The sequence below is a fragment of the Saccostrea cucullata genome, unplaced genomic scaffold (assembly GCF_032062105.1).
Source record: "Saccostrea cucullata isolate Sc308-1 unplaced genomic scaffold, CSIRO_AGI_Scuc_v1 ctg725, whole genome shotgun sequence".
Lineage (NCBI taxonomy): Eukaryota > Metazoa > Mollusca > Bivalvia > Ostreida > Ostreidae > Saccostrea > Saccostrea cuccullata.
Window position 1 is genome coordinate 8,675 of NW_026918555.1, and position 19,451 is coordinate 28,125.

General features: G+C 34.3%; 1 protein-coding gene across 4 annotated transcripts in view; it reads right to left on the minus strand.

The window, feature by feature from the left end:
* Positions 1-17,492: 17,492 nt before the first annotated feature.
* The window catches only part of LOC134267782 (uncharacterized), a 71,131-nt gene continuing 69,172 nt past the window's right edge, over positions 17,493-19,451 (minus strand). For all 4 annotated transcript variants that reach the window (XM_062750002.1, XM_062750000.1, XM_062750009.1 and 1 more), the window contains one exon: positions 17,493-18,072. In XM_062750002.1, the coding sequence (XP_062605986.1) occupies positions 17,498-18,072 (575 nt within the window). In that variant the 3' untranslated portion in view covers positions 17,493-17,497. The remainder of the gene's footprint in view (positions 18,073-19,451) is intronic.

Sequence of the window (19,451 nt, forward strand, 5' to 3'; positions counted from 1 at the left end):
AAGTATTTTTATGGTACTCTTCATTTGGTGTTTTGGCTTTGCTAGGTCTAGCTTCACAGTAGAACCGTTCAAGTTTAGAGGCTAATTCTTCAGCGCTTACTGATGAAAGGTCAATGTTGTCATTGAAAGTTTCCAAATGCCAATCTACAATACATGTACATGCACTATGTTACTCGTTAACTTTTATTGTTTAATTTTTCTATATTTTTATTATACTTTTTGTATATTTATTATTTTATTTGCTTATTATTTGTTTTATTTTAATTTTTAAAAAATTAAATTGATTTTTTATCTGTGATCCCTTTTTTTTTTTTTTTTACATGTTTTACATGTATACGTATCTATTTATACTATAATCTGCACATGTATTATGTTTATAAATTTGTATTCAAGAATCTGCAGAATAAATAACTTACCATCTAAAATTTTGATGCCCCATTTGGTGTGTTTTTTGGTGTTTTTGGATTGAGTCATTTCTTGATAAGTTTTTATCTGCTTCTCTGTAACTTTTCTAAATCTATAACTTGTACTTGGTGTTTCAGGGGGAGGCAAACCAGGATCTGCAGGCTGCTGAAGATCCATTTGAAGTGGAGTTTGCGATAGATGTGGTATCAGGTCCGATGCAGTAATTGAAGCAAGAAGAGAGTCATCATCATCATGAAAGGGATCCATGCCAGCTACATCATGGTCAGAGGGCTCCGGTTTCAGTTCAATTGGAACTAGCTCGGATTTGTTACCAGATATAAGTGAAAGCAATAACTCCGCATCTTCATTGGTTAACTCTGGTCGATCAGTGAATGGGGGAAGAACACTAAATTTTCCGTAGGACTTGTCAGGCTCCATGCTTATTGACTGTGTTTTTGGAAATGATGAGGAGTTGCAGAAGACTGTGTGATTTTAGCAGACGTTCAACATAATTACTTTATGTATTTGAATAAAACCAGTAATCTACTTAAAGTTCAACAATTTTTTCTATAATTCATTTTTTATTATATTTGTAAAAAGAAATATTTTATCTTATTGCTTTGTAAACATAAAAACAAAATAACTATATTTTTCTTCAGTGTATTCATACGCCAGTGATATACATGCAGGTTGACACTTGACCTTTCAGTAATACAGAAATATACATACCACAGGGTATTATGATGAAATTAACAAGAAACACTTTTGTAGTGTTTATCATAGGGAATACAATTGGAAATGGAAATATTTGGGTTTGTCCGTCCGTCCGTCCGTCCGTCCGTCTTTCTGTCTGTCTGTAACGCTTTCGTTTCCACACGATATCTCGAGAACCCTTTGAGCTTTTGCAATGAAATTTAGCATAGCAACTCCCTATGGACTAAAGAAGACCCCTATTGATTTTGAGATCAAAAGGTCAAAGGTCAAGGTCAAAAATAAGCTATTGCAATGAAATTTTACATAACAACTCCCTGTGGCCTAAGGAAGACCCCTATTGATTTTGAGGTCAAAAGGTCAAAGTTCAAGGTCGTAAATTTATACATTCTGTCTGTGTCTAACACTATCATTTTCGGACGATATTTCAAGAAGATTTTGAGCTTATGCAATGTAATTTCATATCAAAACTCCCTAAGACCTCTCTCACCCCTCTCAAAGTGCCCCGCTCCGTTTGTTTTATTAGTACTTATAGTATTACATGTCGCTATTTTTAGCACAGGGGCATGAGGAGAGTTGTTGCGTATAAAACAGGTTCTCAGCGGACGTTACGTTCTTATTACATCTATTACTGTTTGATAAAGGCTAAATAAAACAAACACCGTGGATTGTGTAAAATTTTGACAATACCGAACATGAATATATACATGTAATTAAGAGGGCCGTTCAAAAATTACGCGGACTGTGCTATTATTTACTCTTACAGACGTCATATAGTTATGAAATTTCACAGAAATATGTATCTTAAAGATTCCAATAAATTTTGGGCAAAATTTCTGTATTTTAAAAAAATTCTACTAAAATTATCGGTATTTTGATATCGCTGATGGAGAGGTACGGAGCACGACATAAAAATTGAAGCAAAAGCATGCGGAATCCAAAATTTAACGCATTGGTTTTCTATAATTCGCGATATTTTTCGACAATTTTTTCAAATGTATCTTTAAATTGTTCTATTATTATGTATTTAGATTTCTGGTGTGATATTTGAAGTACTAACAGAAATAGAGTGATTTTTCTCTGATGCGATTTCCGTGAAAACGACTGTGAAAATGACGTGTCCTGAATTGACGGCGCACCACACTTTTCTTAAATTATGTGCAATGCTCGAGATCTCGCCAATATACATGTAGATCTAAAATATGCTTAATTAAACATGTCGTAAACTAGAGTATTAGTGACATTCGTCCACAAATAGCAAAATGAAATTTAAGACCGTTAGACCATTGTAGAATCTTCTATACACATAATCCATATTGCCATATTTTATTTGCTTCAGTATATTTATACATGTATACATTTAATAATTCTACAAATTCAGTCAGGGGGATATCCGACTCCCCCCACCCCCGAACTCTGCATTGTTTACTTTTTCCCTAAGCGGGGGACACAAATTCTCTGAATTAGCTTGTTTGATGTGCATTTGTCGTGATGTTTAGTCCCTTTATCATTTATGTTAAGTGATTTAATCATTATGTGGTGTGCATTTGTCGTGATGTGATATGTGCTTTTATTATTGAATGATGTGCTCTTTTTAATATGTTATGTACGTTTTTCATTTAGTGATTTGCTCTTTTCAATATGTAATGTACTTTTGTCATTTGGTGATTTGCTTTTTTATCCTCTAATTTTTGTATAATGTGTTTTTATCACATGTGATGTGTTTTTGTCATTAATAATTATGTGGCGTGCAATTGTCGTGATGTAATGTGTTCTTGTTATTAAAAGCTGTACTCATTTCAATTTGAGCAATGTACTTTTATCAGGTGGTAATTATTCAGTAACATTCCTTACGAGGACCGGAAAGGAGAGTGGATGATGTTGGCTGTAGACAGATGTCGTTTATTAGATACGAATCGAAAGGGTATCCCCAATGATTGATTTATGCTCAAGAAATATTTAAAACTTATATCACGTAATATCAATGAAAATTCATGTACTTAGACCGGAAAACCATCACATCCGTGAACAAAATATTGCACAAGTCAGAATTAACACGCCCTGTTTACATTTCCGGATGAAATGATGACGGTCAACCCATCAATTCCGGTCTAGCAAGATGAATACATGTACATTATGACTTGGATATGAAGCTATTTCACTTCGATATCCGTAAAGATTTTTTTTTTTGTATTTTGTTATTTACTCTGAAGCATTTACGGTGACAACAAGACAATGAATACAGAATAAACCTTCGCGAATGGGAAATGGGTCAGTATGCAACCAAAAAGGGAATAAGTTTAAAACTGGGGGTTTACAAAACATTCACACTGGCTCTCAACATGATGAATACAGCTTTTTACAATAACGAATATCTATGCTAAGATATGGGCTGCAACATTTTCTGCTCAGTTCAAAAAAGACAATCCCTGTACAACAATCAAATACTGATATACACGTGCCAACAAAAATAAGACTGTGCCTACGAACGTTGGAGTACAGAACAATGAAAAATTGTGTTGCTGATATAGAAAAGTCCTTCTGGAACTTGAATCGCTCGTTTTTATGTGCGACGATCATTTAAATCAACAAGGTATGCTCCAAAGTCCAACATGTAACCCGCTGGAATATGAAAAATTGTGAAAATATCGCTGAATGGTTAAAGGATGGAAAACACAGATTTTTATTTAAAATTGCTGCTTTTCAGAACATTTGCACTTGATATGATGGATACAGCTTTAAACAATGAGAAACTTCTGCACTATCATATGGGCTCCAACATTTTCTGTTCAGTTCAAAAAGACATACGTGCGTGGGCATAAGACAGTACTGACAACCACCAAATTACGAAATGCTCTTGGCAACGAAAAAGGGATTGTCTTCGTCCAGTGGAGTATAGAGCACTGAAAACTCGAGGATCTGAAATAAAAAATGACGTCGTTCCCGAACTTGAATCATTGAAAACACGAAACTAGACACAAATCTTCAGGAATTCCGCCTCCTCTTAAAACGTACCTCCTCCTTCTCAGAACTCACCTCCAATCGCATCATCTCGGGTCTTTTCGTAAGAGGTCGAAAAAACAACCTCGAATGTATTAACATCACCGGATGTTAAAAATTTATACATTTCCTGTTTATTCAAATATAGGATAGACGGAGTTAGAAGTCCCTTCTATGGTATATTTTAGGTAATATCATTACATTAAATACAGTTAAACTCCATTTTCCACAGATAAAAGGTCTCCATGCATTTATTTCCAAGATCATGAAAAAGGAGGGTTGGCATGGCGGCTACCATATACATTCGAGGTCGTTTTTCCGCTAGTCGGAAAGGCCCGAGAAGTTGCGATTAGACTAACCTCCTCCCAAGATTTGCCTGTTTCAACAAAGTCTCCAGAAGATACGAAGTTTCAATTTATCCACCCCTTCACGATGATCGTTGCAGGACCGACAATGTCGGGAAAATCCACATGGATCAAGGAATAAATAATTTATTCACAGTCAACAGCTCATAAGTGCAGTACCAGACAAAATGTGGATTTATAAGCGACTTTACGATGAACTTAAGTACTGGATTTGTGGCATAATATTTATACGAGGCATTACAGAGATGTCAAATCCGATAAAGTGATCAACCCCGGGGAAAGAACCATTTTGATCATTGACGACATAATGAAAGATGCAGTCCAGGACAAGTAGATCTGTGAAATGTTTACAGATAGTGCTCATCATCGCAACTTAAGCGTGATCTGTATCATGCGGAATTTGATCAACAAAGGAAAAGAAAATCGAACAATGAGTTAAAATAGTCAGTGCATAGGTATGTTTAAAGCAATATGAGCTGCATGTTTGACATTGGAAAATTTTGTTGCAAATTTGTAACTAACTATTTCAATGACAGAATAATAGAACATTTAGGAACTTCTGTTGTTCATATTTGCAATGGAAGAACTACTTATAAGCTTCAATTGAATAAAAATTACATTATTGTTATCCTGTACAATAATGATTTCTTATATAATACTATATATTCGATCGTACAGGAAGATTTCTTCTGAAAAATTTTAAACTTCATTTTGGTCTTATTGATCATAAGGGTGTAGATTACATACAGATGAATCATAATAACACATTTTACCAGCAAAATAAAATTCTAAAAAAATGCAGCTCATATTGCTTTAAAAATCCCAGAGATCGAGAACAGATCGGAATATTGGCACGAAAGATGTACCCAGGAAATACTAAAAAGCTTCTAGACGTTTATGGAAGAGTTGTATCAATCCAATACGGGGCATTAGTACTAGAATTAAAGCAAATGAATCCGGAATCAAGGCGATTGAAGACGGACATATTTTAACCATATATACATGTAAGAGCGCGAGACTTCTTTTGATATCATTTGACCGCAGAACCTCAAACACTAAAGACGTTTCCAGCTTATCCGTCGAATTCTTCACATTGACGATCAAAGCGATCGAGATGGCTCATCAGTAAGCAATGCGGAATTTTCATGAAAAGAATACGGTGTATTATTAAAGAAAACCAATGGAAGCTGCTGATAATCTTAAATCTTATCCTTGATCATCGCAGCTTAATTCGAGAATTATGCATTTTCACGAGAAATACCAATCGGGCGCCATGTATGCCAACTCTTTTGATTTACAGCGTCGTATCCAAAAAAGGTTGCCTGGAATGGAAGAAAATACATCTAGGAAAAAGACATCATGTATGAAGTCAGTGATGAGGATGATGATATAGGATTAACTCAATGAAGTTTGGGAGGAAAATCACTCTCAGCTCGAAAAAAAATATAAGCTTAGGGAAGAAAATTCAAAACTCTCTAGAACCGAACCTCGTAAGAAGTACAAAAAATTTCTTCTAAGTTTGGCGCAATTGAATCGAAGTTAACTTCATCGAGACATCAAGAAAGAATTTTGTCTCAACCTTCGATGATGGAGAAAAGGGATATAAATCTGGAAAGAGTAGTTTCCCGTACTCTCTTATTTCAAAGGGCCAAACTATAAGGCAACCCCGTTCCTTCAACTGGTATCATAATTTTATAAATATTATAAATACCGTTGAAGATTACACCAGATGATGGACCAAACGTGAAAATAAGAAAACCTTGACACTTTGTCAGAACTATTTATCTTTCTGTCTCAGATAAAAATGAGAGTGGAATTTTTCGGTAAGGAGGAAAATTCCTTCTTACGGTCCTCTAGCAACTTTAATTATTATGATATTTTGCATACTCAACGTCATCTTCGCTAGCCAAGAGTTTCTGATACGCTACTCTCCTCATGAACAGAGTAGCGTATCAGAAACCCTTGGCTAGCGAAGATGACTCAACGTTTAATTTATTGTTTTATTTTATCAATGGAGGTACAATGTATCTTCAGTGATCTGCTCTAAGAACTAAAACAAGACACCTATGAGCCACACGGCTTATCTTAGCACTTGACAAGAGGCCCATGGGCCACATCGCTCACTTGAGCACCGTTGGTCGGCCATTGTGGCCCCGCCCTACCCCCCCCCCGGGTCATGATTTGAACAAACTTGAATTTACACTACCTGAGGATGCTTCCCTATAAATATGATCAATCATGGCTTGGCTATTCTTGAGAAGAAGATTTTCCTATTTATTTCTATGTAACACTTTGGTCGGCCATTGTGGCCCCGCCCTTCACCCGGGGGTCATGATTTGAACAAACTTGAATCTACACTACCTGAGGGTGATTCCACATAAATATGATCAAGTATGGCTTCGCTTTTCTTGAGAAGAAAATTTTTAAAGAATTTTCCTATAATTTTCTATGTAAAACTTTGGTCGGCCATTGTGGCCCCGCCCTACCCCCGGGGGTTATGATTTGAACAAACTTGAATCTACACTACCTGAGGATGCTTCCACATAAATATGATCAAGTATGGCTTCGCTTTTCTTGAGAAGAAAATTTTTAAAGAATTTTCCTATATATTTCTATGTAAAACTTTGGTCGGCCATTGTGGCCCCGCCCTACCCCCGGGGGTTATGATTTGAACAAACTTGAATCTACACTACCTGAGGATGCTTCCATATGAATATGATCAATTATGGCTTGGCTGTTCATGAGAGGAAGATTTTTAAAGAATTTTCCTATATATTCATATGTAGCACTTTGGTCGGCCATTGTGGCCCCGTCCTACCCCCGGGGGTCATGATTTGAACAAATTTGAATCTACACTACCTGAGGATGCTTCCATATGAATATGATCAATTATGGCTTGGCTATTCTTGAGAAGAAGGTTTTTAAAGAATTTTTCCTATATATTTCTATGAAAAACTTTGGTCGGCCATTTTGGCCCCGCCCTACCCCCGAGGGGTCATGATTTGAACAAACTTGAATCTACACTACCTGAGGATGCTTCCATATAAATATGATGAATTATGGCTTTGTCATTCTTGAGAAGAAGATTTTTAAAGAATGTTCCTATATATTTCTATGTAAAACTTTGGTCGGCCATTTTGGCCCCGCCCTACCCCCGGGGGTCATGATTTGAACAAACTTGAATCTGCACTACCTGAGGATGTTTCCCTATAAATATGATGAATTATGGCTTTGTCATTCTTGAGAAGAAGATTTTTAAAGAATTTTCCTATACATTTCTATGTAAAACTTTGGTCGGCCATTTTGGCCCCGCCCTACCCCCGGGGGTCATGATTTGAACAAACTTGAATCTACACTACCTGAGGATGTTTCCCCATAAGTTTCATCTTTCCTGGCACAGTGGTTCTTGAGAAGAAGATTTTTAAAGCATACGACCAAATTTTCATTAATTCCCAATTATCTCCCCTTGAATGAGGGCGTGGCCCTTCATTTGAACAAACTTGAATCCCCTTCACCCAAGGATGCTTTGTGGCAAGTTTGGTTGAAATTGGCCCAGGGGTTCTTGAGAAGAAGTCGAAAATGTGAAAAGTTTACAGACAGACAGACGGACAGACAGACAGACGGACGCCGGACAAAATGTGATCAAAAAAGCTCACTTGAGCCTTCGGCTCAGGTGAGCTAAAAAAGGATATATTTGTCATTTTCAAAGTGAAATATAACTGATCAGGGGAAAGGGAGGGCATGGTCATGTTTTTTAAAACTTAAATTATACTACCTAAGGATGCTTCCTAATTATAGCTTATATATGTAGAATTCTTCAAGTTTTTTCCTCGATACATTTATCTTCTATTCTTAAGTAGAACTTTGGCCACCAATTGTGACTCTTCTTCCTATGTGAATCTTTGATCACACATTGTGGCACCATTTTAACACCCGGTGTGCGGTGTGACGACTTGAACAAATCTGATTAACACTGCCAGAGGAAGTTTCCAAATAAATACGAACAACCAATGAGAAGAATTAAAAGTTTGAAAGATTTTTTTCTAATTGTATCCCTTGGTATAAAATACATAAAAATCGACTACTGTGATGTCTCCCTACATCCGGGGATCAGAATTTTTAATTGATATCAAATTATAGTATTATCTGTAGATTCGGATCTAGAGGCAGACTAATCTGCATAAAATACCACACAATCAAATCTTGTGTGCAGTGTAAAGAGATTTCTTCAGATGACTTTCTCTCAATCGTAGGGGTGCGTGTACAGGACTCTTACCCCTGATCTGACATCGTCGGAAACCCACGGGTGATCTCTTTACTTATCACGTGATAAGTAAATACGAGATCACCCGTGGGTTTCCAAAGATAAACCCGGACCCAAGTATAATTTTCTCGTCTTCCTTTATAAATTCATCCCATGGGTATGGTTTCTAAAACAAGCGGCCCACGGGCTTTATAGGTTACCTGAGTATTGTGAAACAACTTTCAAACAATAAAATTTGGTTCGTGTTTTAAACCAGTCAGAGGCCATGAAATTCACAATTTTGAAAGCGGCACCATTGCTCATCATAATTAATAAGGAGGCTAGGGTTCAACAAATTGTTTTTTATTAACCACCAGATAAAACTTAAATTTTGGAATATGAAATCCTAAGCTATCAACTATCATTTGGTAAAGAAAAATTTCATATAATTTAATTTTTAAAATTTGATCATTTTATTATATCTTTATATGGAGCTCTTCTCATAAAAAAAAAGATCAAAATAGTCTAAAAATGGCCACGACCACCCAGCCTCTTTAATTAACTTAGCATACTTACTCTATTTACTTAATACCCAGAGGTAGAGCAGAGTAACAAAGAGAAAATTCACTTCCACTTTATACCCAGTTGTGCACCTTACCTCAAAGGAACCACTGACCACATATTTCAAAATTTTTCAAATTTTATCATGTTGATTAATACCAAAGAGCAGATTTCAAAGCATTAATTTATTTTCAGACTATGTAACCCCCCCCCCCCCCGACCTTAGGGGCATTAAAAAACCACTTTGCTAGAAGCATCTTTCTTCATCATAAATATATATACTTGGATCATTGGCATAAAACTCAGAAGCAAAGGAAATATTTTCAAAGAATAAATGTATTTTTACTATATAATCAATACAGCCCCGTCCTAACACCAGAACCCTTGACCCTGAGGCCATAAAATTCACAATTTTGGAAGAGGCAGTCTTGCTCATCATAACTATGTGCTTAGTTAGTTTATTTAATACTCAGAAGCAGAGAAGAATATTTTCAAATAATTAATGCATTTTCACTATATAATCAATAGAGCCCCGCCCTAACACCAGACCCCTGAACCTGGGGCCATAAAATTCACAATTTTGGGAAAGGCACTCTTGCTCACCATATTTATGTGCTTAGTTAATTTATTTTGATACCCAGAAGCAGAAAAGAAGATTTTCAAAGAATAAATGCATTTTCACTATATAATCAATAGAGCCCCGCCCGAACATCAGGCCCCAAGGTTATAAAACTTTTTGGAGTTCAAATTCGTACTCAAACTCAAACTCCGTACTCCAAATTCATACTCGTACTCCAAAGTCAAGGTTATAAAAGATCATTATACTCATACTCAAACTCCAACGGAGTACAAACTCAAGATTTTTCAAGTATGCTCCAAACCAACCTCAGAGTCAATCAAAACAAGAACCCCTGACCCTTGGGCCATAAAATCTCACGAATCTGGGAGAGACACTCTTGCTAATCATAACTATGTACTTAGTTAGTTTATTTAATTCCCAGGAGCAGAGAAGATTTTCAAAGAAATAATGCATTTTCACTATATAATCTATATACCCCCGCCCTAGCACTAGAACCCCTGATCCTGGGCCATGAATTTCACAATTTTGGTAGAGGACTCAATGCTTATTACATTCATGCCAACAGTTTGCCTGCTTGATTTCCAGGAGTAAAGAAGATTTTTAAAGATTTCAATAATTTTAGTGGTTTTGGCCCCATCCCTCAGGCCCCAGGGGGTCAGGGACCATGAAATTCACAATTTTTGTTCCTCTTCACCCATAGATGCTGCATACCAAATTTGGTTAAAATTGGTTCAATGGTTTCAGAGAAGAAGCTGAAAATGTTCAAATGTTAACACACGATGGACGACGACGGACGAAAATGGATAGCAATAGGTCACCCACCTGAGTTACTCAGGTGAGCTAATAAAACGATAGTTCTTGGGGGGGGGGGGGGGTCATATGGAATACAATTTAAATAATATGTACTATAAGATCCTTCTACACAGCGGGGTTGGGTTGTGGGCTTTTATATTGTGAAAAAGTTTATGAAGGCTCAGATTATGATCATCCGACGTTTCCATTAAAAGAAGCATTAACTAGCTGAATTTTATATGCCAATATGGCGGAAATGCTTACCTCCCAATATTGGACCCCGTCTGATCCGTACTTAGGCTGTTTAAAATTAAAACTACGTTTAACGTAACCCGCGCGCGTAGGTTTATGAGAAATTCGTCTTTGAAAAAAACAAACAATTCGGAATTCCGTATGTCTGTTCCGGTTTGGTTCTACAATTAGCGACTGAATTCTGCTTCCCGTAGTGACAGAAAATGTGCTTTGATAAAGACAGTTGGTGTCTTATTAAAAAAAACTAGTGAATTAAAGAGTTTGGGACCATAAATGTAAGTAAAAAATAGAAGTTAATGACAAAGTCTAGTTTGTTGATTTTTTTTGGTCAGTCTTCGAATCACATGTTCAAGCTGACAGTGACAGACTCTCAGTTCGTGATTTTATTGGCTGAACTTTTCATTGTATTTTGGAGAGAATCGAAAAAAACTTTTTTACAGAGTGGAAAGTGTGTCAAAAACCAAGATTTATATACAGTGAAAAGCATCTTTCAAATCTTATTTAATATGTTTCATATTAAAAATATTTCTGTAAAAATCGAAAGGAACAGTAATGAGTAAAGTAATTGATTTCTTCATAATTCATGTACCTACAAATAGCTACATTTTTTGGAAAAGATAATACTTGTCATAACCATTTGAGCAGGGAGAAGCTTACTGAAGATAGGGCCTTTCAAGTGAAGGAGAGGAAGGAAAGAAGTTGGGGTATTCCAAGATGTGAAGAATCCTCTCTTTAGTGAGGAATTCAAGGTATTAAAGATAATCTAACAGTGTCAGTATGGCCCAGATATTAGTATTCACACTTTCAAAACTTAACGCTAATAGATCTAGTACTAAAAAAAAAAGACATAATTCAATTAGAGATATTTCAACATGAACAGTTTTAAATACTGTCATCAATAATTTTAATTGTAGATATTGATCAACTATTCCCACAAGAAGAAGCATTTGCCTCCAGGGTACCATGAACGTGTGGCATTATAAATCCAAAGGACAACTGAGGCCTAGTTAAAAGCCACTTTCCTGCACATTCAGTCTTAGACTACATTGTTTGCTAACAATAGGACTCAAACTGATTTACATAATAAGGAAAAACTCTGCTAGGGAAATTAATCTAAGGTGTCATATCAATTAAATGCTCTTATTACTTAATTGTAATGTTTTTTTATGTAATGAATAGGTTAATTTGAATAAATTCACAATTGTTTGAAAATTTTGTTTGTTTATTTTTTTCCTCTCTCCCTCGTAGGTTTTAAACTTTAGATGTGACGTTAAACGTAGAATTAACTTTGAACAGCCTATATTCTTAATTAAGAGTGAAGTAAATTGTACAATTTTCTATATTTATTTATTACGAAATGAAAGATGGACATTTTCTTCAATATTTATATATTCTGAAAATTTTCTCCTTTGTCTTAAGATTACTTTTTTTGTTACTTACGTAACTTTCTTTACATGATTAATGGGCTTTCCTTCTTTGTCATTAAATATTGCAGAAAAATTACAAAACTCATTTTACCAGATGCAGGTTAATTTCCGCAGATACAAAGAAAGGAAGTATTTTTTATTTTATTCATACTGCCATTTTGGTATTTTAACAGTAACACAATAGTAACACAAAACTAACACACAGCTATGATTAAAACAAAATACTTAAATCAAATGGATCAATGCAGTTGAAAACAACGTACAAAATCTTTACTTTATTAAAACATTCTAAAAAGCTGCCTCACAATTTAAAATATATTTACATGAATATAATTATTTTAAAAATAAGCTTGATTAAATAGGATAAGAAAATACACTATACAGCAAAACTTACACTCAACTTAAAATCCAAACTAAACATAAAACTTGTTATTGAAAACATTAAGCATAGTTCTTTAAAAAGATACATCTTAAAAAGTAAATCTCTTATATGGATAAATGTCATTTCATAAATAGGAAATTTTACAAGACATTTAAAAGTACTTGGTAATAAATCATAATGACAAGGATCATTTAGGACACACACAACATAGATTTGACCATTACTGTAAAACTCTGTTATAAAGAAGTCACTGGGACCTGGAAAATTACTTTGCTATATCTGTAATTCGCTATATCCATATAAGGAATTCGCTAAATTTGTGTAGTTGGGAATCCATGATAACTTCGCTATATCCATGAATTTGCAATATCCGCGTTCGTACTAACCGAGTTTTAATGTATTATTTCCTGTCTCCTACATTAAAGCAAGTCTTATAATTTCAATGATACTGCACTTCTCTAATTTTCCAGAAATAAATAACAACAACCAGGGTTATGTCGCAGGTGCTTGTGGAACCCCCACCCCACCCCATCCCCCCAAAAAATGTGTGTTCCACCTGAAAAATCCTTAAAAAATAACGTAGAATTAACCTTTTATTTAAACAAGTACTCAAGGTATTATTTAAATATAGTACTATATCACTTTCATTTTTTCTCAATTTTTAACACCTTGGTAATACAATTTTTAATCTAGAAATCATGATCTTGATTAAACTGAGAAAAATACACTAATACATAGGGAAAAAAATATTAACAGAACATTTGTTGTGCATGTCCATAACATCAATCAATTTTAAATTCATTGTCAATGTTAAAACATCATTTGGAAAAGGAATATACAATTTTTTTTTCACTAGCAAACCACCGTAATACATGCAAATCAAAGCAAAGATTATTTCTGGGCCATATTTTATATGTTTCCTTGCCCTCTCCCAACTCAGACTGTCTAAGGGTAAATTACTGGGTTGGTAGGTAGGTTGGAAAATCTTTTTCCATAAAATTTTAAAATATTTCTTGATGGAATAAGAGGAATAAAACTAAAAAAAAAAGGCAAAGAAATGGAGTCCTGAAACATACATGTTAACCTATTGTGATGAAAAATAGGGAGATTCAGACCTCAAAAGCGGTAGCATTGTGCGTGCGTTGTTTTATGCTTGGATTACCGACATATTTCATGTAATATATACATGTATGTAGCTTTAAAATAAATGAAACCTACAATAATTAATCTTGAATATCAACTGCAAAGAAGAAGACAGAAACACCTTAAGTTTGACATAAATTGTACAAATTCAAATATTTTTCATGCTCATCATTTTGCTTGGATTGGCTGTTTAACTTAGCCTTTTGAAGAGTGATCTTTGCCAATATAGCTAGAAGCAATACAATGAAGCGCATTGAAGTGGTAAAATTTTCTACTTGGATGGAACGTTTTGAGCTAGTACTATCATTCCAATAACAGCGTGTCACTTTGCTTAACCGAGCGTGGTGAAGTTTCACATGTTGATTACCATATTACTCATCGATTGGATGTTTGATTTCAATGAAAGCAATACTACTTTGCATATGAAACATGTGAAATACAGAACCCAGCAATACCATTCATAATACTGACCAATCGTATTGAATGATTGTTCAGGAGAATGCAGTAAACAATAATCACATGTGGACAGGCAAAGCAAGTTTTAATCCTTATAATGACAGACTTGATCGCTATATATACAATATGATTGTACATTATAATAGTTTCAAAGTATAGCTTTACTTATTTCATGCTTTAAATATTCTCATTCGTATCAAAGTTAACTCCATTCGGTCAAGTTACAAGAAATATGACACGTGCTTTTTTCTAGAAAGTAAACGGGCTTTGAGTGACCACGTGTTGCCGGTGAATACAAATGCTACGCTGGAAAACGATCATTAAATACGATTGGTCAGTGTTATCGGCGTATTGTTGGATTCTGTTTTTTATATGCAAAGTAGTATTGATTTCATTCAAATCACACATCCAATCGATGAATGATATGGTAATCAATTTGTGAAATTTTTACCACGGTCGATCAAGCAAAGTGACACGCTGTTATTGGAATGATAGTATCTTAAGACATGCCCATTTCTTTAGAAAAGAAAAATCGGTCAAATGATTCAATCAAATACCTGTAGAACAGGTATTTCGTAAATATAATAGCCAATGAAATTGACGGTCTACATAAACTCGGAGTAAGCATGTGTTCGACTGATACATGTGCTATATATATGCGAACTCCAATAAACATGATAAAATCGTAATTACATGTATGTACAAATTCGTTGCAATGCGTGTTTTACCATGTTTACATAAGTGGGAACTCTATACATAACTCATGTTGCTTGTCGCGGAAAGTGTAGTGTCCTGAAACATTACGAAGAATATTCCTTTCTCGTTTCTAAAGAAATGGGCGTGTCGTTATGTTATTATTCACGTTCAAAACATGACTCAGAACGTTTCGTCCAAATGGAAAATTTTACCACTTCAATGCGCTTCATTGTAATTCTGAATGTTCATTCAGTTGTTAAACAAAACAGACAAGTTCCTATCTTTCGTTATATAAATCAGATGATCGAAAACGAAAGTACAGATGTGCCACATAGCTTTGTCAATCGAGTGATTTCTATTGACTTTATTGATAAAATTGTGAGCTCCTGTGCTTTTATAGACGATGCCTTGAACGTTTTCATCTAATTATAAAAAGCTGTATCTCCTTTTTCATGGCAGTGATGTTGACTAAATTTGTTGTCGTTGTCTAATTCGTGTTTGAAATCTATGTACACATCGATACAAAAAAAAGCGTTCGTATGCTTCTGAGTCAAATCACGCGATATCTAACGAGATTTTATAAAAGTGGCTTTAAAAATGGATACCCAAGCAAACCAAAAATACTTTAGAGGCAACTTTTGTAGAAAAGCGGTAGATTTCTGAATTAAATCGGTAGGCGGGAGATGGAGTGAAAAAGCGGTAGACTCCCGCCTAAATCGGTAGAGTTAAGGTTTCGTCAAAGGTCAACATGACCAAAAAATTATTTTTACAATAGCCCCAAAACTATGTAAGGTATAAAGTTAAAACTTTTACAGTTTATAAATTATTTATTGATTAACAGATAGAAAGTATCACTTGATAAAAAAAAAAAATACTTGGAATAATATTAATTGAGAAAAAATCTTAATGCATATATTTTCAAAAAAATTCACCTAATTAATTCCGTGCTTTTAGTGAAAACAATCATTGCAGAAACAAAATATGTTTATCAATGAAGGGCAAGTTGGACTTGGATAGCCTCTGGAAAGTTGTTTTCCCTGTTTATTTTGTCCAAATGTTAAGACTTGAAAGTGAAAGTACACTACAAATGGCGGATTCTATAGGGGTCTTGTCTTTATACATGTCATGTTTTCAATAACAGCCTTTCAGAGACCATTCACGTCCAACTTGCCCTTCAATGATAAACATATATTATTTCTACAATGTTGGTTTTCACAAAAAACACAGAATAAAGCAGGTGCATTTTTTTAAAATATGCACATTTTCTGATACAATTTTTCTCAAAAAATATCTTTTTAAAAATATTTGATATCAAGTAAATCTTTCTTCTATCTATTAATCAGTGATATATTTACAAAATGTAAACGTTTTGACTTCATAACACACATAGTTTTGGAGCAATTGTAAAAATAATTTTTTAGACATGTTGACCTTTGACGAAACCTTAACAAGTATGCCTGAAAGGTAAAAAAAAAAAAAAAAAGAGACAGTTTATTGATAGTCAGTTGGAGGAAAAGGGCAACTAAACCTTTTTTTAAAGTAAACCTGGGATTAGTATAAATGTCCACTACTTCATGACAAATTAAAAAAATTATATTACTACAAACTTCTTTTTTTTAAATATACACATGAATATACAAAGAAACAACATTTTACATGTTCAGCAATTAAAAGTACTATGAAATATTGAACAAATAATCTCAATAGCTAATACTGGAATTATCAGAAGTGAATTGCAAGGTAGCAAATGGAAATAACTTCTCTTGAAAAATTATAAATAACAAGAGATGTTTGTAAAACACTTACGCCCCCCTCCCCCACAAATTGAAATTTTTCTAAGTCCAAAAGGGCATAACTCTGTGAATTATGGTGCGGTCGTACCCAAAACAGAGCTTGACCTAGATATTCATCTGACTAATCTGTATATTAAATTCCATTTCAATATGTGCAACCTGTCAAAAGAAAATGATCAGAAACTGCAAGTAATTGGAATTTTTCTAAATTGGAATTTTTCTAAATCCATGGAGCATAACTCTGTCAATTATGGTGTGATCGTACCCAAAACAGAACTTGACCTAGATATTCATCTAACTAATCTGTATACTAAATTCCATTTCAATATGTGCAACCTCTCCAACAAAAATGAAACTGCAAATAGGAATTTTTCTAATTGCATGGGGCATAACGCTGTCAAAACAGAACTTGACCTAGATATTTATGTGATATACATGTATACCAAATTTCATTTCCGCATGTGCAACGGTTAATTATGAAGAAAATGAACGGAAACTAAATGGACCGACCGACTGACAGACAGCAGCAAAGCAATATGCCCTCCCTTCTTCGAAGGGGGGCATAAATATGAAAGAAATCATCAGATATATTTTAGATGCCTTTCGCAACCTCCCACAAAAATTGTCAGAGTTGGGTGCTCTGCAAACATATTTTACACTGTCAACTAAATTAAAAATTTAAAAAATATATTTAATTAGTACTACCAGGAGACCATTTCTTGAAGATGCTTTGTAGTGCTTTCAGATTATCCTTATACCACTGATTCCTTTGCAGATTTTCCCATTTTTTGACAAATTCCTGGTAATCTTCTTTACACTGTCCTTTTACATCTAATCTATCAACAGCTTTAAAGAGCACTTTAAATAATCTTGTATATCCATCTATAGATACTTGTGCTGGATTTGCAATTTCTCTATACAGTTCATGAACTCGATACAATCTCTCTACATCATCTCCAACCCCAGTGTCTCTGTCCTTGATCTCTTGACCCCAACCAGACTTGGGTTGATGTCCCTTGTCAAGTGACAACTGCAATATCGCATACATTACAGGAATAGATTTTTTAATTGAATCAATACTGACAGATGATTGATACTCTGTTGGTAACAATTCCTTGACTTTAGATATTTTTGATTCATCAGTAAGGTAACTCTGTAGGTCTGTCACATGGGATTTTAAAACTTGATAAAGCATTTTCTTTGCTAGTCTTGTAGATACTTCTTCCAGAAAATCATGTAAATCCTGGGAACCACCTTCCTCTTCATCTACAATGTAAGAAACTCTTACACTTACATATAATTTTTTTCATATAAATGAAATCATTTAATCAAGAGGCCTAAGGGCCTTGAATTGTTCTTCTGATTAATTGCACAATCTATCACTTCTCTGTGAAGCCTCTAAGTATCCTGTATATATAAATAAAGCCTTGAAATTCCAAAAGTATGTCATTATGACCTATATTTTGGTTAAAAAACTCCAACACCCAGGATAATAAACTGACAAAGTGTGATGATTCTAAGCCTCTTATTATATGAAATATGAAGATAAAGCCATGAGAATTCAAAAGTAGGTCACAGTGACCTAAGTTTTGGTAATCATACTCTCACACCCCAAAATGCCTCTGTGGCAACGCTTTTTGAAATCTTTTTTCAAAGTGCGTTAAAATTGGGACAAAATCAACGCACTTTGAAAAAATTTTCAAAGTGCGTTAAATTTTGGACACACTCAATGCACTTTGAAAAATATTTTCAAAGTGCGTTAAGAGTGTACATAAATATATTTTACCATGGAGGCATTTAATGCACTTTGAAAAAATATGTATAAACAAAAAATTCTAGACTTACATTTTAGTAATGGAGAGAATCAATTTGTAATAATTATATCTTTCGAAAAACTTTTTTAATTTACATGTACTAATTTAACCTCACTGAGAACAAGGAGAAGACGAGTAGAAGGTCTCTCATCCTAAATCTTTTTTCTTAAACATTGTACGAGGGCCGTTCAAAAATTACGCGGACTGTGCTATTATTTACTCTTACAGACGTCAAATAGTTATAAAATTTCACAGAAATATGTATCGTAAAGATTCCAATAAATTTTGGGAAAAATTTCTGTATTTAAAAAAAAAATCTACTAAAATTATCGGTATGTTGATATCGTTGATGGAGAGGTATGGCGCACGACAAAAAAATTTAAGCGAAAGCATGCAGGTTCAAAAATTTAACTCATTGATTTTCTAAAATTCGCGATATTTTTCAACAATTTTCTCAAATGTACCTTTAAATTGTTCTATTATTATGTATTTAGATTTCGGACGTTTTATTTGAAGTACTAACAGAAATGTACGGATTTTTCTTTGAAGCAATTCCCGTGAAAACGACTGTGAAAATGACATCTCTTGAATTGACGGCGCACCACACTTTTTTAAAATATGTGTAATGCTCGGGACTGTAAAGAACGTGATTGAGAGTCACCAATATCACACTATATCTCATAAGTAGTTTTTGGCTTTAAAACAAAAAAAAAAGAATATTCTTTACTTGTTTAATAGATTTTTGGCTTGCCAAGAAATGGTGTTTTGATGCTTTGATGTGATAAGGTAACTCAAACTATACAGGTACTCAAGGGAAAATGTTGAGAAAAT